Raw genomic sequence first — 26,963 nt, forward strand, 5'->3', positions numbered from 1 at the left:
GTAAAAGAGATCTTATAAGGTAAGTTAAGTTCAGTTTTTTCCAAGGACTTAGATTTAAAAACACGTTTTGCCATTAGTTTGTTCCAGGTCCATAAACGTGTTTTCGCATCACTCGGGTTTTGCTCATGTCTGTCTTGAGCCCCACTTTCAGTCTTCTTTATTCAGTGATGCTATCATTTTCTTGAGTTCATTTCAATTTGATGTTGCAATGTCTATGTCATCAGCACATTTTTTTATTCTTAATAGCGTCTCCATACAATGCAAATGCAATCAACAATTATAGAATATAATACACAATTGCAGTCATTACTTGGGCCTTCAGTGTGAGTAGCGTAGGAGAAGAAGGTGAATGGGTTATGTAAAGTTGTTGCTGTGAGAGTTATGACTTTAGACACGTGTAACAACGCCATTTCCATCAATAGTGGAATAACTCCCGGTTCTAAATTTTATCCAACGCATCTTCAGCTCCCTCTGCTGACATATTTTACTACCAAAGTGCATATAAAAGCAATCGGTAATAGCTGCTAATGGCAACTTCACACTTTTGAACGGGTTGTAAAAATTCAAATTTTAGAGCATAATTGTTGCAGTGGGTGCTAACTTTCATCTTTTCATGACCAACCTGACCTTGAAAACGTGGCACGTTGCTGGTTGGGCCCTTAAAAATCTAAAATACGACATGACGTTCGAGCAATTAATATTAAAGTCCTAATCAGAATGTGTATTCATTTGTCGTTCCTGTTTCTGAAATAAACATTTTACAAAGCACTATAATGTAGCGCGAAAGTTCATTTAGATTTTGTTGCAGTACTTAAATGAGGTCGCACCTTTTAATAACGTGCACATTTCCTAGCATCATTTTTAAATGCCTATTTTTTATTTTAATAGTTATGAACAAGTAGATGGGGATTGCAAACCAAGAGACGTATTTCACAGCTTTCACTACAGTTTTATCAGCCTCATCGCGACATGCACATTTTCGAATTTAAATGAATTTACCCTGGGGAGTTTGAGGTGTGAACATTATAAACGCTTGAGAAAATATCTTGCAAAAATTATGGTTCTTGAATTCACGGGCGCAGTGTGCATATAACCCAATTCAGGTAACAGGGAAACGTAGCTCTTTTGAAGTTAATGCATTTTATACATATTTGCATATATACGACAAAGATCCCGTATATAGTCTGTTAGGAGAAGTGATGTTTGCGAACACCTATGAAGGCCGGCACGGCACAGTTACAATGTTTACATATCGCACCAGGTACTCCTTTGAGGTTCAGTTGACCGAGGGGATGCACAGCACCGAGTCATGTAATCGGCACTGGTGTTGGTGGTCGTGAGCGGGAATCTCGACTCGGGTGGCTGGGTTCTTAGCGCAGCGTAGTGCTAACCGCTACACTGCCGCTACCCAGAACACTACATGCACACACACAGACAAATCTCTATACATACGTACATGGTGGGATAAAGAGGTACGGTATTCACAGCACTGATAAGGGTTGTTTTAGGCTCTTTTTATATTGATTACATATTGACACGTACACATCCAATTTCTACAAATATTATGAAATTATAACTGTTAATGTTTATCAGTGTAAAATTCAGTTTAACATATGGGCTTTCGGGACGAATATTATCCATAATAGAAGTTTTTGGGTTAGATCGTGTAAATATAAATGTGTCGTTAAACCCGCCACCACCCGACACAGCCAATTAGTAAGGTTTGTCACGTTACTAACACCAGTGTGTTGGAGAGTAAACCCACAAATTTACAATTTTGTAAACGTTGTTCGTTTTACTTTACAACACACCGGTGTGCTAAACTAGTAACGAATTGGCATGTTTTGTTTATGTGACAAACCTTACTAATTGGCTGTGTTGGGTGACGGCGGGTTTAACGACACATTTTATTTACGCGATCTAATCCAAAACCTCTATTATGAAGCAGTTATAAACTGTCGTATATTATACAAAAAAATATGATGGAAATGCTGTTGATTTCCAATGACATATATACATTGTATAATTATGTACATGTATTATTGGAGGGATGGGTCTCCACGTAGGGATTATATGTTCTCTGCTGAGGGTCAACAAAGGAGATTAACTTCAACACCATGCTTGTGTAATGAGAGCGCCATCTCCTGTATTATGTGGGGTGTTGTTTGCTATGCAGTGATGATTTATTTGGGGTAAGGGTTGACATCTAGAACAAAGGTGAAAGTTCTAGATTTGAAGCTTTCGTGACTGCAAGGATTCATACTCTTAGTTCTTTCGGTAAAGTCACGTAGGTTAAAAATGAAATTAAAATTAATAACAAGTAAACCCGTAAAAACAAAGTTTTTCACTATAAATCCTTCATATGCGTGGCGGCTAGAGTCCTCTCGTCCTCTGGCTTGAGATGGCTGCCACCTATGCGTCAGATGATTGTCTGCCACCATTAAGCAATTGGTAATTAAATATTTAATTTGTTTTCCCTAAACAGTGTAAAATTTTGGATTTTTTTTCACGAAAATTAATTGTCACACACAACGAGTCTGTGTGGAAAAATGTCAGCTCGATTGGATCACGGGAAGTGGGTTAAAAAACGAGCGAAAGATTTGCACGGTCCTAAGCAAGCAAGCGAACTTAATATAAAGGATTTAAAAATATATTCGCCTGTGGAGGACGCGGGGATCGATCCTGCGACCTTTGGAATGGGAAGCGAGGGCACTACCAACTGCGCTACTCCGCCACGGCCTGCGGAGGGGTTACGCTCTGGGCTCTTACACTCTGACGTTCAGCCAAAGCCATGAATGCGTTCTATTTGAATATATGTAAAATAAAACAATTTTGCCTAAAAAGTGTAAAATTTTGGGAATTTTTTTTCACGAACAATAATTGTCTGGCACATCGAGTCTGTGTGGAAAATGTCAGCTCGATTGGATCACGGGAAGTGGGTTAAAAAACGACCGAAAGATTTGCACGGTCCTAAGCAAGCAAGCAAGCACGCAAGCAAGCAAGCAAGCACGCGAACTTAATATAAAGGATTTAAAAAAATAAAATAAATATCACGACGTTTCGGAGGCAACACAAGTCTCCGTCATCAGGTGGAAAGGGCGGAGCCAACCGGGAAGCCTCTGGAACGCTCCCGAAGGTTCCATGAGGGGCGGGGTCAGAGGCGGGGTTTAGTCGCCGGGGAGCGAATATAAGCGGGGGCCGGAGCAAGGTGCGGGGTCGGTGTGTGAAGAATCAAGGGGAGCTCCTCATCGCTGCTGCCTCGACCTCCAGCCACTCAACCGCTCCCTAGCGCGCCGTCAGCCAGCGGCGTGTTAGAGAGTGGGTGAGCGCCACGTGGCGCGGGGAGGCGAAACCGCTTGGGCGGCAATCATCCGTAGTGAGAGAGAGACGAGAGACAACCAAGCTGTACCGAAGATTTATTAATAAACGACTCAAGTTCTTATCGTGTCGGAGCCACTTATTACACTTGGTTTGAGTGCGTGATTTGACATGCACATTTACACAATTATATTGCACGTGGTAAAGGTGACAGTCTTTATACTAGATGTATTTTACATGCTTAGAATCTTCCGCATCACACGCCACATGCCTGAATTCAAGCACAATTATAAACCCATAAAAATATTGTCGAGAGAATCACATTATTAATTTTTTCCAAATTCTTCACATGGGCTCATCTAGAAAGTAACCCATGCGGAACTGTGCCAACCCCAAGCGGCAGTAGAAGTTATTTCACCAAAGCATTCATCCCTCCATCCATCAATCCACCCGCTCCAGCATGCATTGTCCCACCCGGGGCTGCCACCGTGAAACTGCACTCCTATCGCACGGACGCCGTGGGGCCATTAATAAACAATGGCTTTCAGTACGGGTGAGCAACTTGTACGTCAAATTCCCTGTTGTTTAAAAACGCTCCAAACACCTTTTTGTGTTCTTTTTATCCTACTCACTTGGCACACCCTCAGCTGGAGCAGTAGATCTCTCCCAAGCTCTGCTAAATGAACCCTGGCCACCGGGAATATGCCAGTCATTTCTTACCTGCATACCTGCAACACGAAGGGAAATATAACCCGAATGTACACGCTGATTTCATCGCTCCATCTCCTCAGTGCACTCGGCCTCTCCAGCCTCTCCACTGGATGACCACAAAGGACTTCCCACAAAGGACTTTAACTTCTAAATGCACGATTGTACGTGATAAATTCATCGTTTTATTCTGAAGAGTCATAAAAGAAAACGTTGATTTGAATTGATAGGCTAAAATTGGAAATCTTTGCAACATACAGGTACAAAACACAATTAAGTCACAATCCAATTCGCAAAGTGGTTGATACATTGTGACAGCTCCCACTAGAGCAGTTAACATCAGAATGAGTATACCACAATGAGTCAAAGTTGGTGGATTGCTCATTTTGTGCGCAAATGTGGGACCTCATCTTCGGGATGTACGACTCGACAACGTGGAAGAGTTAGGTCAATTCACGGAGTGCTGTGGTCATAGCATAAAGGGGCACACTTTGATTTTCACAGTTTGCAAACTACAGGCCTCCTGACGCAACCGCCTACCTCTGTCCATTTGACTACGTCTAACAATTCACAGACAAAATCATCAATCTAAATCATGAATGGAGAGCAAGCATATTGAGGTTATGGAAATGCTGTCTCATTGTGGGCTCCCACAAGTCCATTGAACCATTAAAGTGCCCCTTACCACATCATCATGTGTGTATCCTTACAGTTAATTTGATCGTGTTAAAAGTGCAGGCTTTAGTTTAAGTAAATGAAGTATTTGACCTTAGTCATTAACGCCCAGTCACCCAGAAGGAAACACATTACTCGTCAATAAAAATGTGTGACGCGAATATGGCAAAATTATGCAAAAGTATTCTTGAATGTTCTTTTGCATAATTTAGTAAAATGCTTGCAATTAATCTCAATTATAGTTAACAGTAACACATTCATGCAATCGGTACTAAACTTACAATTGTAATTCCAAATTTAGAACACACCTCTTACGTAAGTAAATAACTAAAGATGGATAGGATGACGGACACTGCATTCTTATGGCGTGAGAGATTGGCTCTGGCACGGTGAGTGAAACTGGTAACGTAGAGCAATTTGAACAGGCACTTATAATAACAGTAAGTTATTTTAAGAACAGTAAAATATGGGTGGGGGCATTGCACCCTTTGTTGTGGGAATGTTATTGTAAAAGAAACATTGACTGTACAACGAGTAATTCTACCGCACGCGTTTATATTGGAATGATGTTACTTTGTCTGCACAACAATGTGAGGTGAGGTGGGCCAAAAGGGGTGATAAGGGGAGGGGGGGGCAAGTAGGGAGAATGTGGGGGATGAGAGATATATTGTTCGTGTGTACGGTGTGTTGAACTTCATTCGCACCGTACGTAGACAGCCGTGCTAATCGGAGGTGCGGGGGGGGGGGGCAACAAACTGAACACAAATGGCAGTACTAGGAGAAATTAGTTTTCAATCTAGATTTAAAAGTGCATATCTCCAGTGGCTTCCTAATATGCTCGTCATGTGTGCGGAGGGAAGAGAGTTAACATAAGTAATCTTGAGGATTAGCTTTTGTCTTATGTTTGGTGAGAGGGCGTATTGCACTTGTATGGCCTAACACAGCGTTCTTCATTGCAAGGCCCGCGGGTCACTAGCGGCCCCTGGTGGCCTTTAGTGCGGCCTCTGACATGCGGCCTCCCGACAATACACAACGTGTGACAAACACTCCATATTATCGTGCTGTTAAACACAATGGTTTCAAATGTGTGGCGGACCTCACACCAGTGAAGTCGTGTCGGTGAAAGTGGCCACCCTCTGAAGATTAGTGAAGAATACTGCTCTAACAGGATTACCAAGGCACTGTGAAACTAATAGGTGGGCATTTTCCTCCTATATTGATGATTTTCCTATAAAAATTCGAATGTGCTCCATGTACACCTACTTCATGCCCCCTTCTGCAGCTGTATAACCATCACATTATCATGTAATGTGCAGCGTGTTTGGATGGTCTAGTTAAAACTTTTGTCAAAATTGGACAAAGCTGATAGATGCAGCAAATTAAGATCAATTGTCACATTGAAAAAAGTATCTGCATTAAATTGTAACAGCTGCATATGTTTATTAGAGATAGACACATTTGTAAACAAACCAGAAACATGGGCAAGACATTGGAGCCATTCTGTGTCCAGACCCGCTTCTGTATCGCAGTGACAGATTCATCTGTTCTTGTGGAGTTGTCTATAGATGTTAAATTGTCTGTCTATCTATCCAACCTGTTTGTCATTTCATAGTTTTGCCCATCATCTGCTCTTGTCATTTTGCGTAATGAGTTTAAACCTCTGAGGAACCATATTTCAAGAACGTTTCGAATTATTAATAACTTTATTTTTGCCATTACTTTTAGATGTATGCATTTAAAATTTGCATATTTTTTAAAACTGGGGCTGGATGGACTAGGCGCGATGGTGGATGTTTTTTTATGGCGTCTGGAGTATGATATGACAGGAAAGATCGGGTTTGAGAACTGCATGAAACGCAGAACCTTTGTTGGCATGATCCAGCATTACATTCCCTTGTGGTAACAATAGACTGCAAGTAGAGTTGGCCACGTGGCTCAGAGGTCAGAGCACTGAGCTGGCCCCACTGAGGTCCGAAGTTTGAATCTGGTTAGTTGCCTGTGATTAAATCAGGCCCCACAAGTCTAGAGAGTGGAACTAAATAACACGATTTAAGTTCTGCTATGGAGATAGAGCTCATCAGGAACATACTGTGAGGGCAGCAGTCTTCCATATTTACAATGTGTAGTGACATCGCGGACACCCCGTATATGTGGGTGTAGTACCAGCCCTAGAGAGGCTCGTTTCGCGCTGATAGAGAGCGCTGAGTGGCACCACGCTCGGCGTGCAGTGCTGTCCCCTATAGGAGGGGGTGTGATAGTGCCGGCCATGAATGGGGTTAATGTAGGCCATAGCACTCTGGTTGACCCTAGAAGGCACGTGACAGGTAAAATTTGCACAGGGGCTCCAAGTGGGGGTTAGGGGTGGTCACGTGTCGGGGAGAAATCCTGCTAGAGGATTCGAGAAGGTGCTCGTGGCCAAGGGCAGAGCCAGCCACGACCAGTGAGGATATAAAACGGGTCCCCAGAGGGACCGGGGTTTAGCGTTGCTGTTGTTATCCTGAAGATCTACGTTCTACATCCGAGAAGAGTCACCAACACGTGGACCTGGCACCAAGCCGGGGTCCTGTCCATTGTAGCTACTCCCAGTGTAATTAGTGTAGTTAGCCTGGTGGTCCACCACCATAGATTGTTATCTGGTAAACGGGCAGTTACCCCGTTTGTTGGTATCAATAAATGTGTAAATGTGTTGCCTCCAAGGAGTAGGTCTGCGACTCAGTTGAATCCACTACAAATATATTAATTTCAGTACATTAATACATATTACACTAGAGGTTAGTTGCTACATACTATAGTGACGACTGGACACATCATTATATTAGATGTGGTTCTCCAATTCAGTTGGCTAAACACCGCTCTGAGAATTAAACACATCGTTTGAGTGTCGTGCAACAAATATCACCCTCACACAGTTGAGGACAGAAAGTGAGAAGTGCTGCCCTCTACTGTGTGGACCAGAGGTCACTTGAAGAAATCTCAGAGGTAGCTCTGTGATATCCACTTCCCTGGGCCGTTCTCAAACATAATGGTCGCAATGCTTGTCATACTTCGTCTCGTGACATGACGCCAATGCTGCATCATTGCATTCGTTCTCAGAATACCTCACTAGAAAGTAACGGGCATAACACCGTGAAAAGGTTGCTAAGACTAAGAGGTTTTAAAGTGGATCTGTTCTTTAATCTATTGACCCAAATTAGATTTCAATGGATTTGGCTTTAAAAGCACTGCATTTTCAGGAGTATGATCGATGTTAACAACGTTATTGGAAGGTGCAACTAAGAATGTTTACAGGCCATGTTTCATACTTTAATTGTGAACTTTTTTTTCTCTCGTGGTGATGTTAATCTTTGCGTTAACCTTTAGTTACGGACGCTGTGCTGCGTAACCTCAGCATGTTCCACAGAATAAAAAGCAAAGCTCAGAGGATTACATTTTTCATGGTCACGGGATTTGTATTGGATTTTTATTTTGAGAATCATAACATATTTAGAGCGCGTTCGTATACAAATTCACACAGCATAATTATTGTATTTTTTATTCAGTTTCAATAATTACACAATATTAATTCCATATAGCTAACATGGAATAAGGTACACAATTGGTATTCATACCCTGTAATGTTGGAGACATAATTCAAAATTCCAAAAACATAAGTGGGCTTGGGCATGACACGTTGCTATATATGTTGAACTTCATTTGCACCGCACATAACCTACCGTGCTAATCGGGGTGCGGGGGAAGGACAACAAACTAAACACAAAATCTGTTCTAAAGAAGTTAGTTTCCAATCTAGATTTGAGAGTGCATAACTCCAGCGATTTCTAGCATCGCATCCGTAAGCACACGATGCAGTGACCGTCCTTGTTTGATGGCTAACCAAAAGCCGTTGCGAGGATGACAGGAGTTTGCGTGATGGTTTATTCTCCTTGGCGAGATCAGCAAGGTATTGTGGTTCAAGCTCGAAGGGATGATGGCCGATGGTCAAGAATATTGATGGAGTGGCCACCAAGGATTGGAACTCATTCAATCAAATGTCCAGCGAGGATGAAATCAGGTCGTGCGTAGATTATCGGTCGATTGCTAAATCGCAGAACCGTTAGAGATGGTGATTCGTGGCTTTGGGGAGGCTGATTACGATACTGGACGTAGTTATGCAATTGAAATGGTCAATGCTGCTACACATCTGCATACCTTTCTAACCCACACGATTTACCTGTATTCTTCTAGAGGGAAATTGAGGTTTTGTTTTGCTCCATATAGCATACAGCCGTTTCAATATGAGCAAAAAAATCATACGGCCAGATAAAAAAAAAGTCATGGGACAGCTTTTTTTGTTACTCTGGAGATTAGCGATCCTCGTAGCGGCCAACAGCAGCCGAATCATTGTCACCACCTGTGTTGGTGACAATACCTGTGTTGGTGACAATACCTGTGTTGGTGACAATACCTGTGTTGGTGACAATACCTGTGTTGGTGACAATACCTGTGTTGGTGACAATACCTGTGTTGGTGACAATACCTGTGTTGGTGACAATACATTTCGTAAAGCATTTCTGTTGAGGATTCCCTGAAATTTGTACAAACAGAATTGGGATGTACATGAATGATAGTGTATTGTTAACCCTTAATCATTGTCTGCGTTTATCGTTGTACATTTACAACATGAGTGTGTGCATCCACATATAGAGTAAGCAGCAGCAGCATGCAAGGTCACGGACAGTAGCATGATACGTAACATTATTGACACCAATTATCAACATTGATACGTAAACAATTTTTGTTTATTAACATATTTTTTTTCTATTTGTTTGTATTTCTCCCTTGTGATGGGACTTTGTAGGCTGAACGTTGAGCTTTATAAGAGCACGGGGTGACCAATAAGACATGAATGCATCTGGACATACAGACATTTGACAAAGTTTGTGATTATTTTTACTCCTATTAATCATTATAAATACATGAATGTGCTATACGTGACTCGTTGCAATAATTTGCGTTTTCAGTTGAGATAAGTGGGTAATGATGGGTATTTGTGAGTACATTATCCCATTTAAACTCGGAGGAGCACCGCAAAGGGTGCTGTGCTGGTTTACAAGTCGCCCTCTTGTGGAAAGAAATTAGTGTAGAAGCTAAATCGGAGTACTGTACTGTTATAGTAATACCTCGATATGCGAATATTCGATAAACGAAGTTTCAGTATAACGCACATTGGATTTATTACCATTATATTAATGGGGGGGGGGGGGGGGGGGGCCCAAAGTAAAGTAATAAAGAATTACACTGAGATTAATAGGTAATAAAATTACTCTCATACTCTGATGGTGCATTGTCTTTGAGTTGTGTGCCTTATGGCGTCATCTGGTCCAAGACCATGTGAGACTAGGCTCTAATAAAATCTGTCTCGGGTGTGGAACAATCAATTTCAAGGACAGTGCATACATTATCAGAGTTGTATTTTTTGTATTTATTCCGACTGCAGATATTGTGGTCAATGAAAACATGACCACTTGTGAAAAAGGTGTCAGTTTTGTTGCCAGATAAAAGTGTAAAAAGCCAATGATCATATTTAGCTCCTGGCAAAGGAGGTTCCAATGGTGTAAATGCTTACCCCGAGCTCTCATACTCTGATGGTGCATTGTCTTTGAGTTGTGTGCCTTTTGGCGTCATCTGGTCCAACACCATGTGAGACTAGGCTCTAAGAAAAGCTGTCTCGGGTGTGGACCAATCAATTTCAAGGACAATACATACATTATCAGAGTTGTGTTTTTTGTTTGCATTCCGACCGCAGATATCAGTTTTGTTGCCAGATAAAAGGGTAAAAAAAAACAGTTTTTATGTTATAAGTTATTCAATATACAACGTTTTGACATACGAACGAAGCTCCAGCAAGGCATCTCTTGCATATATTGAGGTGTGACTGAAGTGTTTTGGGCCAGTTCACGTTGGAGCATTTTCTTTTCCAATTGTGACAAATTGTACAGATACGAGTATGTCCATGATCAACATAGGCAAATCTCCAAAACGGTGCCATTATGCTACTGTTTCACGATGTGAATTAGCTTTTTTTTTATATGGCCAAGGAATGAGTATTGGTTAACAAAAAACATCGGATATTGTATTTTATAATTATTTTGAATATCAGAAAAAGATTACGAGTAGGGCCATTTGGGATTTGCATGGACTCTTATGTCCTGTACTTGTCTAGGATTTTGGGTTTGGACCAAATATTGAAAAACTATTATCTTAGTTCTTGTTAAAATTTAAGTCTTAGCATATTGACAGTAATTTATTGGATTGTATCTGGGACGAATATAACTGAGAATAGTTAGTAAAATTAATTATATTAAGACAGTGTTTTTTAGATGTTCGTTAATCTGCTGGACAATACAGAAAATGTAACCCCATCAAAGGGTTTTATTGGTAAAATAAAATCCCTAACCATAACAATGATGACGAAGTTGCAGCCAGAGAAAGGAACGCGTCTGATAGTACGTCCACGGAGGAGATGGAGTGATGAAATCACCTTGTGTGCAGGTCCTCGGTAGATGATTGCATCACAGGATCACAATAGATCGTGGTGGCATGGGGAGGCCTTCATCAAGCAGTGGGTTGACCATGGTGGGTGATGAAGAATAAATAAATAACAATGTATTTATTTATTGTTCTAGGTCTGTGGTACAATATAATATGAGTGAGCTCTTGCATGGCCAGATACATTATAAATAGCCTCCTGACATTATAACATTTAGTGTGACCTGATACTTCAAGTGCTCCCACCTGGCACCGATTCTGAACAGTGTAGTCATCGGGTTGAAAACGTGGTCATTTAAGTGGGTAATGTTTTAAACATGAAATTTTTAAAAACGTGTTATTTTTACATGCGTTTAACTTTCATGTTCTTCATTCAACACAACATATACATTTTCTTTAATGCTGTTAAATATTATGACAGTTCCCCCAAAATCACACGTACTCAAATGGGAAATAATGTATAAAATAAACTACCAAGGGGTCGTCCATAAATGACGTCACGCACCTAGGGGGGGGGGTCAGACATTTGTGACGATGTGTGACGAGGGGGGGGGGGTTGAGAAATGTGACGTCACATCAAAATCCGCAACTTTAAACAAATATAGACAACACCTTCTACTTAATGAAATATACTTTTTAATAAATGTTTTTTCCTAAAACATCCGAGTGCAGCGCCACATTAAATACGCACTACAATGACAATAGTTTAAAGCGATTTTTTTTTTGTGACGCCGTGTGATGAGGGGGGGGGGGGGTCAAAAATCGCGTGACGTCATTTATGAACGGTCCCCAATAAAAATAGCCTGAATGTGATGGTGTAGATACACTGTGATACTTGCTGCTGATGTGAAGATCAAACTTTCTAAAAGCTTCCCATTTGTCAATCCCCCCCCCACTCCGCACACTCTTTGAGGAGAAGCTTTTCTGGCATGACCTGTTCCAGTGCAGCAGGACGTCTTTGGTATTGCTTCCCGGTGAGCAAAATGTGCAGAGGTTTTTTTTTCTCACGCCACTGCGATAACCCTCTCAAGTCAGCTCATTTACTGCGCCAGGATACAAGGTAATATTAGCTTTATGTATTTTACGGTAGTGCCTGGAGTGTGTGCTAAAAGAACAACACCGAACGTGATTCACAAATGGGGCATGGGATGTTAGGAATGGCCGAGTGGCTTGTTTTGTACATGGTGTCCCGACGTGACCTCGCTGATGGATGTGCCCGGGAGAGAGAGGTTGATTCGTTGCAACGAAAAACAGCGTTTTACGTTGAATACGAAACAGTGCTTTGTGTCTTGATTTTGGTATAGCAGGTTAACTTTATATTTGGTTGACATTGAAGTAAATAACTTTACAGTTTCCTCAGCTACTTCCATGTCAACCAAATGCAAAGTTAACCTGATTGCTAAATTCAACCTCCTGTCAAAAAATAAATTAGAGCCACACATTAAAAAGTTAGATGTTAACAAGATTGTTATCAATCAGAGTAACAGCCCAATTTCCGACAGCCTAAAATCGGTACTAGCTAAAGGGTTAAATTTCGCAGTCACCCCAAAACACATCCCAGTGGAAGATTTCATTGCCTAGGTCGACGTAGCCCTAAGAGGTTTGGGACACATCCTGGCAGACGTTGCAAGATCTGAAATCGCTGCTATCCTCAAAAACGCTAAGAAACCCATGAGCAACATCAGCAAGGACGAGCATTTTTAACTCGCTCAATGAAAAAGAGAGATGACATTGTCATCCTCTCAGCCAACAAGGGCAATGTCACTGTCATCATGGATGAAACCACTTACAACAACAAAATGCAGGACCTTCTTAATGATGGCAGCTATACCAAAATCAATAGAGATCCTACCAACCGCATGGCTACGAAAACCAACAATATCATCACTAATTCGACTTCTCCAATCGAACCGACCAAGCAGCTCTCTCTAAAATCTTCTGCTGCTAGACCACCCAGATTTTATGGCCTTCCAAAAATCCATAAAGAAGGTACTCCGCTCCGTTCTATCGTCTCAACCATTAACTCACCCACCTACAAACTGGCCCGATTTCTGTCTGAGACGTGCTTCCTTTCACGGGCAAGACCACCTTGTGTTGCGCCCGAAACGTCGTGATCTAATTAATTTTGTTTTATATTTACGTGACTTTACCGAAAGAACCAAAGAGTATGGATCCCTGCAGTCACAAAAACTTCAAATCTACATTTGAACAATTATGTGTATTTGGCAATGAAAGGTACATGCTTACTTTGGCCAATGGCAATTACTCTTATCGTAAATGTAAGTAATATGGTCAAGTGAACACCGTGCTTTATTTTATCAGAATGTCTCCAGGCATGCCATCACTGAATTTAAATGTGTTTTGAGAGCTCTCCAATGTGTATTTTAATTGGCACGCTCACCTTATAACTGGGCCCAAAGAATTTTAATAAAGTGCATGTCCTTGTAAATGCAATACGATTTTTTTGTTCCATTAGATGATGGCTAGAGGAAGTAAAATTTTTATTCCAGATTCCTATTTGTATTGTGCTGTTTAATGCTTCATTATTTTAAAATATTAATGCTTAATAAAATACTACGGTTTTTTTTACTTTTACCTATAACATATTTTTTTTTTACTGATAAGCAAAACATTAAAATCTAAATTATTAGCTAAAAAAGATCTATCTTGCGTGTCAGTTTTAGTGCAAGCACAATTATAATGTACAGTACATTAAATATTTATCACTATTGAAATATTTACTTGAATTGTGCATAACCTCGAAGGTTATTATTTAGGCACAATTTTCACAATGGTCTCAAGAGGTGGAGATGAACAACGCACATAGGAGATGATTTCATGGTATGAAGACTGAGGCATGTGGCCGATTTTCATGATTTTGTGCAATTCTTGCATTATCAGAAAATTCTTGAAATTGCATACTTTTACGCAAACTTTTTGCCATTGTTGTCTCTGCCCAGACCCCGCTCACTTTAGGCCATTTTTAAATTTCAGCATGAGACGTTTTTTTGTACACAGTTCATGGCACGTTAATGGCAAAATGTGACGTTTTCTGGTTATGTATGGAAATTATCCATCATTGCACCCAAAAAATGGCATAATGATGGCCAAATTCTATCTCAATCGAGCCCATGGTGTGTATTTCAGTATTAAAACGACATTACCATATAGTTGTTTTAAAATCTGTATACATCTGGAAAGAATTAAGCATTTTGGGCTAAAAGTGTCTTTATTGCAAATACAGGAATCCATTCAATATTATAATTATAATGAAAGTTATATTTTGGGGTTTTCATTGCTATGGCTGAAATCTAAACTGAAAACATTGTTAAACAATTATAGATGCAAAAATATATGAGGAAAGGTGATACAATAAATTGTGTCATTGAACTATATTTAACTTTAAATGTCCATAACTTTGAGAAACTTGTAAAGCAAATTAAATAAAATGTAGCTTAAATGAAAATGATGTTCTGGAACAGTTTACAGAGTAAGAGTTTTGGAAAAACAAATGAGCTGATGCTATTTATTTCAACTGCTTAGCTATGTGTGAGAAATTATATATTCAAAAACATTCATGCAAATAGGGCTCTGTTTGATTAAATTGTGGGTGGCATGGCCCATTTACTTTGTATATAATGAATGCTATAATTTAGAATTTTTGAAGTACAAAGCAAGCATTAATTAACAGACATATATAGACCACAGTTGTATATATAAACTGAAAAAGCATCATACATACACACACACGCTTCGTATTTTGTACATATGAAAGTAAGCATGCTTTGATTATAATAACGTATTTCTTTATTCATATATTACAATCAAGTATTGATACGTACAGTACGGCATATGCAAAATTGGAACATTCTAAATCATGCACGTTCACATATAGTGCATTTATTTTTCACTGCAAATGGATATGTGTTGACAAATAAACTCATTGAAGCATCGAGCTTCTGAAAAGGAAGGTGAGCAAAACTAAGAGCAGAGGGTTGTATCACCCTGAAATGCTGTGTGGCATTCACCTCGGTGATTATGCGCAGCATCACCCGCTGGAATGCCACTTGACCCAGAACTTGCACTGGCCACAGGAAATGGACACGGCAAAGTGTATGTTTGCTGATGGGCTGAGCTATGCAGGTATCGCTAACCAACGGCCTGGTTGACTTGTGTCTCCTGCAACTGAGAAGCTGTTCTGGGGACCTTCGTAAGTGTTAAGTTATTTGCTTTAGCACTGGGATAGCCGACCGGTGCCGATCCCAACATATAGTGGGGCAGTGCTGACAACTGATGGAGAGATGCCACCATTGCAGCTGCTGGAGATAGAGTGGCACAATTTGGGTGAGTGTAAGAGTTTATTAGCCGTGCAACTGAGTCAATATAATTTCTAAATGTAACAGCAAAAGCTTCTATGGGTTATGACGAGTCAAATTTGGTGTGGTGTGGAGCACAGGAGAGGAGCAGTTTGAGGCTGAGAGGCAGTGATGGGCTGCCTGGCAGGGGGCTGCATAGGAGGCGGCGTGTGGTGATGCGAGAAACTGTGTGTGGGTGTGAAGAGAGCCACATGCCTCTCTGGAACCGATTATTACTTTTTTGGCGACGTTGTTTAATGGAGCATAGAGCTTGAGAAAGTGGAGGGCCTGTGCAGCAGGGCAGAGTCAATACGTGTGGATTGGTGCTGTCCAGAAATACAATGGGCTGGTCACCATGAAGGTGTAATGACAGTAGAATTAACCTGCGGTGTGAGTGTATTAGTGGCCACGGGAGGTAAGTACAGGGGAGTCAGCCTACAGTGCGAATGGACTAGTGGCCACGGGAGGTAATGACAGGGGTGTCCGCTTGCTGTACGGTGAGACTGATGGCTACGGGAATGATCGAGAATTGGACCTTGGCCAGGTGACAGAAGAGGAGGGTAGAGTCTGCTGGTAGAGCCAGCGTCCAGAGTCAGCGAGAAGGTTCGTGAATGGGGGCGTGGCCTCGGTCCATATATAAGGAAGATGCGTGGGAGACTCGGGGCTGTTGTTGTGAAGTTTCCGCCTGTTCGAGTGAACGTGTCTCTTCAATAAAGAAACCATCTCAAGGCAAGTGTGTCAAGTCGTCATTACAAAGGGAATAGATCCCCCAACTGCTATCAGCATGTTGCATCATAGACCATGTGGAGTGAAACTTTAAACGACCCGAAAACTGTTGTCATCATGACTCGGTTATTGTTGATGTGGGGGTAACATATTATTACATTGATTATGTATGTGTAATGAGCGACTTCTGCGACACGTCGTGTAGAGGGTACGTCTTCTTTTATTCTTACACAGGCACAACACAGGCCAACCTTATCTTTCTCACTCTGAGTACAACACTTAGATATTAGTGTCTCGACTGGCTACACACTCACGGTCGATCACTCGGTGCAGTTCCACCATCCACACTTGGCTACGCCGCTGGCTAGCGGCGTGACGAGGATGGTGATGGAAGCCCGCAGGAGATCTTCCACGTGGCCGGACGACGGAGAGAGATGACGGCGAGCAGCGACGCAGTCCAGACCCAAGACCCCGAGCCCTGGTCCGCCCCCTCTTATATCTCCCCAGGCATGGCTAGGCTCCGCCTCTGACCACGCCCTATCGTGGAACCTTCGATCAGGTTCCCGGAGCATCTCGGCCAACCCCTCCTATTACCTTAGCCTCAGATACCTCTCCCTTTCAGATTGGATGTTGTCTTAGCGGTACCCGTACCCGTGCTTCCCTTTTCCACCCAGCAGGTGTCATCATGTCATTACATATGTATGCTGAACTTCTTACACATGGTACATAGTCAACCGTGCTAATTGGAGGTGCGGGGGAAGGACAACAAACTCAGCACAAAAAGCAGTTCTATAGAAATGGGTTTTCAATCTAGAATAATTCTGATGGAAACCAAGGCGTTTCACATGCAATACGGGTGTTTTTTCAAATAGTTGTTTGGTGTTTTATCATTGCATAATATACGTGGGTTATGCAGGTGCATTGTAGCTTGGTAGGATTGAACGCAACTGCAGCACATGCGTATGTGATAAAGTGAAGAAGCCACTGAGCCCAGCGTGAGGATGATGATAAGTGCGCTGGAATTATGTCTGTCTGCCAGTGGATATTGTAGTAATTTCACTGTCCCATATGTCAATCTTGCATGTGGCAGAGGAGTGCCATGTCAACGGGTGGGTGCTCGTCTTGCATTGACGGTTATGGATGTATTTACTTACATGGGTTTATTCAGGCTTCAGAACAAATTTCGTGACAGACGCAGATAAATGCCAACGTGGTTAATATGGGTGGTATATAGGTTAAATGCCAGCTCGAAAGATAACAAACTCAAGATAATCTTGGGGGCATCATAGGCAGATTATTATATGCCGTCCAAGCAATATGAACAGGAAAGAACAACAATGAGACAACCTTCAATTTAATTGACCATTTACTCAAACATGTTTGACCGAGGGATTGATTAGTCGTGAACAAATTAATAGTTTGAGGGGAAAAAATGGACGAGGGATTGGGTTTGATAGCGTAGATTTTTGGGTTCAAGATTTTCGAGTCATCGCAAGCGTAGTCTAGCATCGTAAATTCTGTCATCGTTGTGAATGACTACAGTGCAGTTCATGTGTATCCATTGTTGTGGACCTTCCTTTGCGGTGTCTGCTGAGATTTGACCACCAGGGCTTGTCATGTGGGGTAGACGTATAGCTTGGAGGTATGGCCAAGAGATGGCAGGGCTCAGAATAATGCATTCATGCGCTGTTGGTTTTCACGAAGTACCGTATTCACGTATTATCCCATATACCCCCACACACTCATTAATGGTGATGACCAAATATCCCAGTGCAGGACGCGCTTGGAAAAGAATCGTGATACTCCGTGAATCTTTCCCCGTTTAACAATTTTAACTGGAAATAATGCGTATTGACCTCTGCTCATTATTGAGATGTGTAATACTGCTGGGATAGTTAGGGAGAGTTGGATAACATTGTAGATATTAACACTGTTATCACAATAGATAAGGTTTCACATGATTACAACGAAAGGAAAAGGTTCCAGTAGTATTGCATGAATTATGTGCTGTTCACATCACTCGCATAACAGATACGACAGGACGGTGTACGTTTTAGCGCTTCCATATAGCTCTCCTTTATTGTTTCGGGTTGTACCCCCGCGAGTTTGTTTGTCATGGTAGTGAAACGTCGGACGTCATGCCGAACAACATGCAGTGCAACTCAAGAGCACATTCGACAACGGATCTATTACATCACCTTGAATTTTATTTGACTTAACGGCGCTTGACATTAACCAGAATAGTTGCGTAGTCCCACTTTATTTTCGTGGTGAATAAGCGAGTTACGTGACTACAGCAGCCATGTGACTGGAGAGTGGCTTGACTTAAACCATCCTACAGTCAGGCATGAAAATAGTGTCACATAGAATGAAACATATTACATTGTGATTTAATACGCAATATACTGAGACAGTTGTCTTATTTTACCTCATGAATGTCATATTTATTTACAATAAATTGAATCAGTAAACTATGTAGGCTCGTGATATTAAATGCTCATAAAGTAACCTTGATGCCAGAATAATTTAAGAGGAGGTGAAGAGGAAGGCGAGGTTTGAGATGTACCGCCATCACCACATTGCATAATCGTCCAACCTGGGTAGGGAACACACAAAGAACCATTGTTAGCTCTGTATGCATGAACAACGATAGTGTGCCATCAATATTGAGCCCACAATCAATGTGTGACTGTTATCTGTTCAAGGAAAAAGTAGCTTTGCGTAACTCCAGTCCAAGCTAACATATCTCCTCCATATCCAAACATCTCCTCTTTGAGCGTACCTCGTTCACTGGTTAATTTTTATTATGACGCTCACAATAAATGCATCAAACTGAATGCGTAAGAATCAATGTTCCATAAAATGGGTTCATGTGACCCTTGCGATGGTTAGAGACCGGTATACCATATTCACCACATTGTAAAAAAACAAAAACCTTTCAATTAATGACCCTGAATTGTAAACATTCATTTAATTACGAGACAAAAATTAGTTTTACCCGTATTTACTCAGCTGGCGGTCCTGAGCAAGTGGTGTAAATTCCACATTCCCATAGCAGGAACAAGATTAATTATTCGCTAACTATTTTTGACTTATCACAAAAGTGTTAGTAATGTAATTATGAAGAGCTCAATTAACTGGCGGCCAGAGTTAGAATTGAGTGCATTGTCCAGTTGGCTCTATGTGCTGTCACACTATGGTGTTGGGTATTATTTTGATGTATAAAAAAATATTGGTCACAAATTACCACACAAATAAGCGATGTATGCTCCATAGAAGAGGGACCACAGGTGTGTTAAGCCCCAGTAAAACAATTATTAATCGAGTCTTACAGTGATATGGGATACATACTGCTGCAGTGCTTGAAACCTAGCTAGATAACCCTGGGTAAATTTTGCATGCTAACTGCAGTGATGCATTAGCATTTTATAAATAAGCTTTATTTTAAAACAAATATTGTATGCTACAGTTAGAGGAGATATGCACCTCATGCTATTTTAAATTAAAACACAGAGCACACTTGCGCCTGTACCTATATTTGTTTTCTGGTGCCTCTAGCTCCCAGATGTTCACACTGTCTCTTTCGATTTGCCTGTGTTTTTGTCACTGTTAAACTAAAATGTAGAGCTTAGTTGCACGTGTACATAACTTTTTCATTTAACATTTGCATTACATTACATTCGCACGTTTCGTTTACACTACCATTAATACCTCTTAAGAACCGTGTACTCGTTCTCTGCAATATTTATGTCTTTGTTTTGTTGTTGCTGTGCTCACACAGCATGGATCAATTTTGTTAGCCAGGAACAGAACCATCCATATAACAAATACAAAATAAATGTGAAACAGAAAAAGGTGAGAATAGGTTTTCCCCATTTTTTCTGGCAACAAAACAGGTGTTAAGATGTTAAAACACCAAACTGAAACCTTTGGTGTTTTAACATCTTAACGCCTGCTTTGTTGCCAGAAGAAAGGGGAAAACCTATTCTCATATTTTGGTACTGGAAAAGGAGGTCCCATGATGTAGAAAAAGGTGATTCATCATGCCGTGAACCATAATGTTTATCGTGGCCTGTCCTGGTGTAGCAGTGCACCATCGCTTGCTTACTCTGTACTCCATTTGGTTATACAACCCAATATATTGCGGGTCTTCATTTTGTAAAGCAACATACGAGTATTATGTTGACTCAATATACTTTTCCGGTTTTGTGGCCAAAGCACAACTGTGCCACATTGATGACACGCCACATTGATGACACGCCACGTGTATTCAATGTTTGCATGAGAGTGTGTGTGTGTCACAAAGGAGCACATGGCCAATAACAGTGACGATTATCTGAACCTGTCCTTGGGCTTCCCCGAGGATATATGAGGACCTGGTGCGATGTGTAAACATGGCCACAAGGACGTGGCTCTGGCAAAACAAACCCCCTCGTATGCCGACCTTCATGTGAGCTCACTTAACAGCACTGGCCCAAAAAGTCTGTAAAGGCTACACGGGGGATATTTGCATTTTTCTTGCCTCAAGGCGCATCGTGGTGACATCACCACCAATTAGTGTAGAACGGTAGTTGTTGTGTCTATGTATGTACGTGAACAAAATATATCACAAGTACAATATTTTTCACGAGGGTTATATTCCGGCAAATTTTATTCCTTTAAATAAATTTTAGTCGGTGTGATTTATTTTTGAACACACTGTTTTTCATGTTATAACTTTCTTTCATGCAATCTATGTATTATTTAAATGCGTGTTTGTTCCCAAACTATCTGGTCAATTTTGATTATCGCTCCTCTGCGGACAGTGACAAATCAGGACTAATACAACGAATTTTAGAACTCTGCTGGCAGATTGGTGAAATAGAAAAGGTTATGGCACGCTATCTATTAAATAAAGTAAACGAAGTAATGATGAATATGGAACTGATTGAGAACATTTGCATACTTCAGAGGTTCGTAAATTTGTCTTCCTTTTCGGTTAATACTAACATAATAGACATTGTCCAGATTATTCATTTAAAATGGGCTTAACTAAGGCATAAGTCAGTAAGTACATTTATGAATGCACAAATTTATCACGTTTTATTTCAGAAGATTAAGTGTATAAAAGGAAGGGGCTGCATTTGCAGAACTGTATAAGTACAAACCAAAAAGAACTCACCACCATCATTCACCCTGCTTATTTACAACATTAAAAAAACACAACATATTTCTGGATATAAGCCTTTTTTTTATCGGAGCAGAGAGAGAAAATCCAGATGGACTAAGGTGAGTCTTCACGACAGCGGACTTCAGGATGAGTTGAAGAGGTGACGGCGATTCTCACCCATAGGTGACCCTCTCCTCTGCCGGGTCCCGGTAGATCCAGTTTTCCGGGGTCAGGGCTCTCTTACCATACCTGTGGGCATGCGCACGTATACGCCAATGTTAACCTCACTGTATTGGGTGGCAAGAATTGACGTGTGCACTCGTAAATTTAACACACGGTTGGCAAGGCACGGTGCGAAAGAAGTTCAACATACATACATATACGTACAGTTGCCATTACTGTGCGTCACTTGACACCCTGGACAACCGTGCAAATGAAGCGTTCCATCTCAAGAGACTATCCAGGTAAAATATGGCAATGAATACAAAATACAATTTCCACCAGTACTGTAATACGTATGTTCCCCCCCCTCCGTATTCATCATATGCGGCACTTGTGATACTCGCGACTTCGTATGTAAATTCAAATACTTCCGGTAATGATAATTACCGAAGTATACATCCCGAAACGATTGACAGTTTCATTGCAATTGTTCTCATGTTGATGCATGCCTATGGATTGCGAGCCGTAGAGATTAATGCCTGTGTGAGAACTTCACATTAATCCGGGCAAGGGACAAATACTAGTGAGTGCGCACGCATGCATGCGCGTTATGTACATGACCTGGGTTAAGTCGTGTCAGCAAGCGTGTATCCCTGTTGCGGGTCTGTTGTGTCAGCCACGGGAGCCGTGTGAGCCTGTGTGCCCTGGTGTGAAGTGTTTTGCACGTGTTCCAACGTGAGCCATGTTTCACACGTCTATCATGTACGTTGACTTTCTTCCGCACCGTGACTAGTCAACCGTGCTAATCGGAGGGGCGTGTGAGCCACGTGTGCTTTGTGAGCCATGCGAGCCTATGTAATTCACGTGTGCCATGTGAGCCATGTTTATCATGTGAGCCCAACGTTATTCACGCGTGTAATGTGAGCTATGTGAGCCATGTGGGTGAGTCCATGTTATTCACACGCGTCACGCGAGACACGTGTGCCATGCGACTCGCGTGCGAGCCCACGACATATCCACGCGTGCCATGCGAGCCGCGTGAGAGCCGCAATGCGAGCGGGAATCCGCCAGGACCTCTGGCGCGTGATGAGGTTGATGTAGTGGCGCACGGCCGCCTTGTAGCGAGCCATCTGCTCGGGCGACGCGTTGTCTCCGGGGTTGTCGGGCTTGGGCGGGAAGGCAGACGCGTGCATTCCCAGACACAGGATGGCGCACACGCTCAGCGCCAGAGCGGCCAGGCGCACACGTGGGGAGACCATCGTCTGTCGTCACAATGGGCAGCGTCCACCCACATACACACGCGCGCATATAAATTCACGATGCATAATGCACCGATACTAAAGGCAAAGATCTACCGTATAGGGTGAACAGTTTTGGGGGGTTAGTGCTGTCAGCAAGCGCCTATGAAGGCCGGGACGGTACCCGAGGGGTGGGTGGCCAGCACCCCGCGAGCCCCCCCTCTGTCTCCCAAGTGGCGATGTTTACACATCGCACCAGGTAATCGTATAAGGCTGAGTCGACCTAGGGGAGGCACACGACCGGTTCAGATGAATCGTCACTGGCATTGGCCGTGAACAGTGCAGCGGGTTGCTGATTTTCTCGCGCAGCTCGCTAACCACACGACACTCTCGACACATTCACGTCTGTGCATAAATAATCACGCATATTCTATTTAGAATGCTTTACATGATGCCATACGTTGGCAATAATACAACATTGAATGTTATCACTGCGTGCGTAGAGTATGTTATACATAATTAATGTATTATGCATACGTGTAGACAATGCACGTATGCATAATACATTAATGCACGCTAACATACTAACACGATGTGTAACCGGGTTAAAATACATTAACGAATATCTCTTCAAAGTGAGATCTGGTACACATTGTACAGGTCTCATATGTCTGGAGTAAAGAATTTATGTAAGCGACAGAGTGAACACGCACGATCGTGGATGTTCTCTATGGTGACATTACAAATGCAGTGTGTTAACGTTTACAAATGCATTTCATGTTGGAATTCTTCAGTAAATTAAAACAACAAAAATCAGAAAAGCAAGTTTGTATAATAATTAGCGTTTATATTTCAATGTTTTACTGATGCACATTTATTTATTGCAAGTACTTTTCTGACGTATTCCTTTATATTTAATAGCATGACAAATTAAGAAAGATGGTACAATAGTTTTTTCATTATATTTAAAAGCATATGACCTGAAGACAAATGCAACATATAAGTAATGTACTTTTATTTAAAATGTATATTTAAAAGTCTCGTGAAAAACAATCCTCATGTCTGCAAAGAATGTGTGATATTTTGAAAAACAAAAGACAAAACATCCCATGAGACACATTTGGATTATGCACGTAATGCCAAGGTGGCCTTTGTTCGCAATATGTATTAGATATTGTTTGGGTCTTTCGCTAAAGTCACGTAGATATGTTCAAAGAAAATAAAAAAAACCAAAAACTACGATATTTTGATCGCAACACACGACGACCGCTTGTGTTGCGATCGAACCGTCGTAGTTTATGGTTATTTAATTTTAACCTATCTACGTGACTTAACAAAAAACCAAACGAATATGAAATCCTGCAGTCACGCAAGCACTAAGCCAAAATGTTATATGTATTAGAGTTTTATTTATTCTATAATCTTGATTGGACGCTTAATGGCTTAAATACAGTGGCTTAAACACAGTTACAATAGGTTACATAAACGGGGTATTTACATATTTAACTTCAGTCATACGGCAAAAAATAAACAATTTGAAAATTGATGTACTCAATGAAATGTAGTTGTCACAGTTTGGTTAAGCAATGGCATTTCTCATAGAGAAGATAATGCAATTAGGCACACACTTCACACATTCTCCATACAAGACGTGTACATGGCCATAGATACATTGCTATAGAACCATGGATTCCCATAGACCATTGCATTTCACAGGCAATTTTTTTTATTACGTCACATATACATGCATCCTACAATGTGTATAGGTTATGTACATTACTGATAGATTCGAATGTTGTCAGAGGTGCGATTTTTTTTGTTTCATGTTTCAAAATTGGTATGTGCTAAATCAGCATCAATGTATTTACTTTGCAGTACTCTACATTTATTGAATTAAAATTGTACCAAATGTTTTCACTGGTATATTTCTATTATAATTTCCAGAAGTTGGCTAAAGACTGAGAAGATTCTGAAAATAAATAATCATCCTATAAATAACGCTTTTATGAAGTAAATATAATTAAAATACATGGGTTGTTTCATTGCGTGTCCTGTATTTATGTTAATTATACTCAAGCACCAGTGTCGCTGTGCCGATGCACGAATGAGATGCGCACTTTTTCTGACACGCCGCGTAAATAGTGTACTGTACAACCTGCCGATAGGAAAGACTAGATGTGATGCAGGATTCTTTGTTTCCCGCGTTTGTTTCCTCGTTTGAAGTTATTTTCATTCAGAACAAAAAAGGTTTATTAACTTTGATTCACTGTGGGTTGTACATTATTACTATAGTATGTTAAAACATGTTATGTAGTTCTTTATTGCTCGATAGCATCTTGTCAAACTCCAGAAGTTAGTACGGGCTTTTACTGACAATTATTACCGTAAGGTTCTCATTTGTTTTAATTCACATTCATTGTGCATCCTATTTCCAGATTAGACTACGGAAAAGTGATTAGACATTTTCCAGTAATATTTCAAAGTCCAATATTTTTTTTCTCCCATAAGCAACAAACTATTCGAGAAGACTAATCTAACATTTATTTTGAGTTCTGGAGCATACTGCACATGATTTAGAAGATCCTTTCGCCTCTTCAAGTAAAACACCACGAGGTATTTTGTCTGTGTTTTGTAAAAAAAGAAAATCACAATAAAATTCCAGGCAAAGCCAACTGAGTGTGGTGGACGGAGCCAGGTGCTAAAAGCCACAACTGAGCGAGCGCAGGGCGAGACAGAAAGACTCACGGATGCGGGCGAGCGGGCGGGCGAGCGGGAGATGAGGCTGTGAAGATTGAGCGTCTCTGTCGGGTGGCTCCTCCCTGTGACCTGAAGCTCTGCTGCCGTCGCCTGCGCTCGCCTCTCATTTATACCTTAGCCGCTGTCGTCCGGAGGAGCCCCACGGTTGTTCAATTAGGCAGAACGGATACCAAAAAAAATTTCAAAGAAAACACAAGCACTGCCCCACTTGATCTTTAACGAGGAGGTGGTGCGTCGTGGAGTGGCGCTGCTCACCCACGTTGCTCACCCACGGCGCTCACCGCCGCTAGGGACATACTCAACGCCTGGCTGTGGGCACACACCACACATACGCGCTGCAGGACACACACGCGCACAGCACGCCCTGGTAGAAGAACACTCACAATACGAACAAATCCACCCCAGCATGCAAACGTTTAATTCACATCTGAGAGAAGATAATGCGGATAAAATATTGAGTATGTATTACTCAGTGCCATATTTTTTTGTTATTTTGCTTTTCTATTCATTTTAACTCATACTTTCATTTTTATTTGCCTCCCCCCCCTCCAAATGTATTTTATTTTATCATTGTTATTACTTTGCATGCCGGCACTGCACCAGCAAACACATTTATCAACCCCAAAAGCAGAGAAACGATGTTCTTTCTCATTTTCCCTTAATTTAACCACTGCGGGTGAACACAGAGACATCAGGGCAGACAGTTGATCACCGCAATAGTAGAAACATTAATTTTCCTGCTGTAAAAAATAAACCTGAGGACATTTTTTCCCCCATCCTACTTATGCTTCCAATAAAAAAAGCTTTGATCGAATGTTGATGTTCTCATTTTTGTTGTGATCCCAATGTTAAGTTGATAGACTAATTTACATTTAAAGGTGGATTTTCGGTCAGATTTATGAAATATGAAAGTGGGAGCTGAACAGTAGCTGCCTTGCTGCCTTGATGACAGCTGCAGCTAACGTGGAGTCTTTTTGTGATGTAAAGTAGAGGTCATTTCGCCTTTCATCTCCACCTTTACCCCATTCAACACACCAAAAGCATGATAACTAGTAATAAAGCCAATTCATGACCAAGGAAAGTCACATTAAGTCTCAATAAACTTTTTTAGGAGAGTCCTGCGTTGGAACGTTTGGCCAATTCTATTATTGAGTGTTCAGTATATGGGAGGAAACTAGAGTACCCGGAAAAACCCCATTTATACGAGGGGTGACATATGTAGTACATATGTTGAACTTCCTTCACACCGTACGTAGCCAACCGTTCCAATCGGATTTGAGGGGGGGGGGGGCAGAACAACAAACTAAACACAAAAGCAGTTATTTAAAAAAATGAGTTTCCAATCTA

The 26,963-nt window shown here is 41.3% G+C and overlaps 1 protein-coding gene across 1 annotated transcript; it reads right to left on the reverse strand.

Moving 5' to 3' along the window:
- Positions 1-18,361: 18,361 nt before the first annotated feature.
- On the reverse strand, positions 18,362-25,893 carry LOC144727442 (peptide YY-like). Its single transcript, XM_078606673.1, has 4 exons — positions 25,605-25,893; positions 22,696-22,883; positions 21,637-21,708; positions 18,362-18,906 (listed from the first exon to the last, which is right to left on the reverse strand). Exons 2-4 carry the CDS (start codon positions 22,878-22,880, stop codon positions 18,882-18,884), a joined length of 282 nt encoding a protein of 93 aa, XP_078462799.1. The 5' UTR covers positions 22,881-22,883; positions 25,605-25,893; the 3' UTR covers positions 18,362-18,881.
- Positions 25,894-26,963: the final 1,070 nt, after the last annotated feature.

This window comes from Lampetra planeri, chromosome 1 (genome assembly GCF_965212315.1).
Source record: "Lampetra planeri chromosome 1, kcLamPlan1.2.h2, whole genome shotgun sequence".
Lineage (NCBI taxonomy): Eukaryota > Metazoa > Chordata > Hyperoartia > Petromyzontiformes > Petromyzontidae > Lampetra > Lampetra planeri.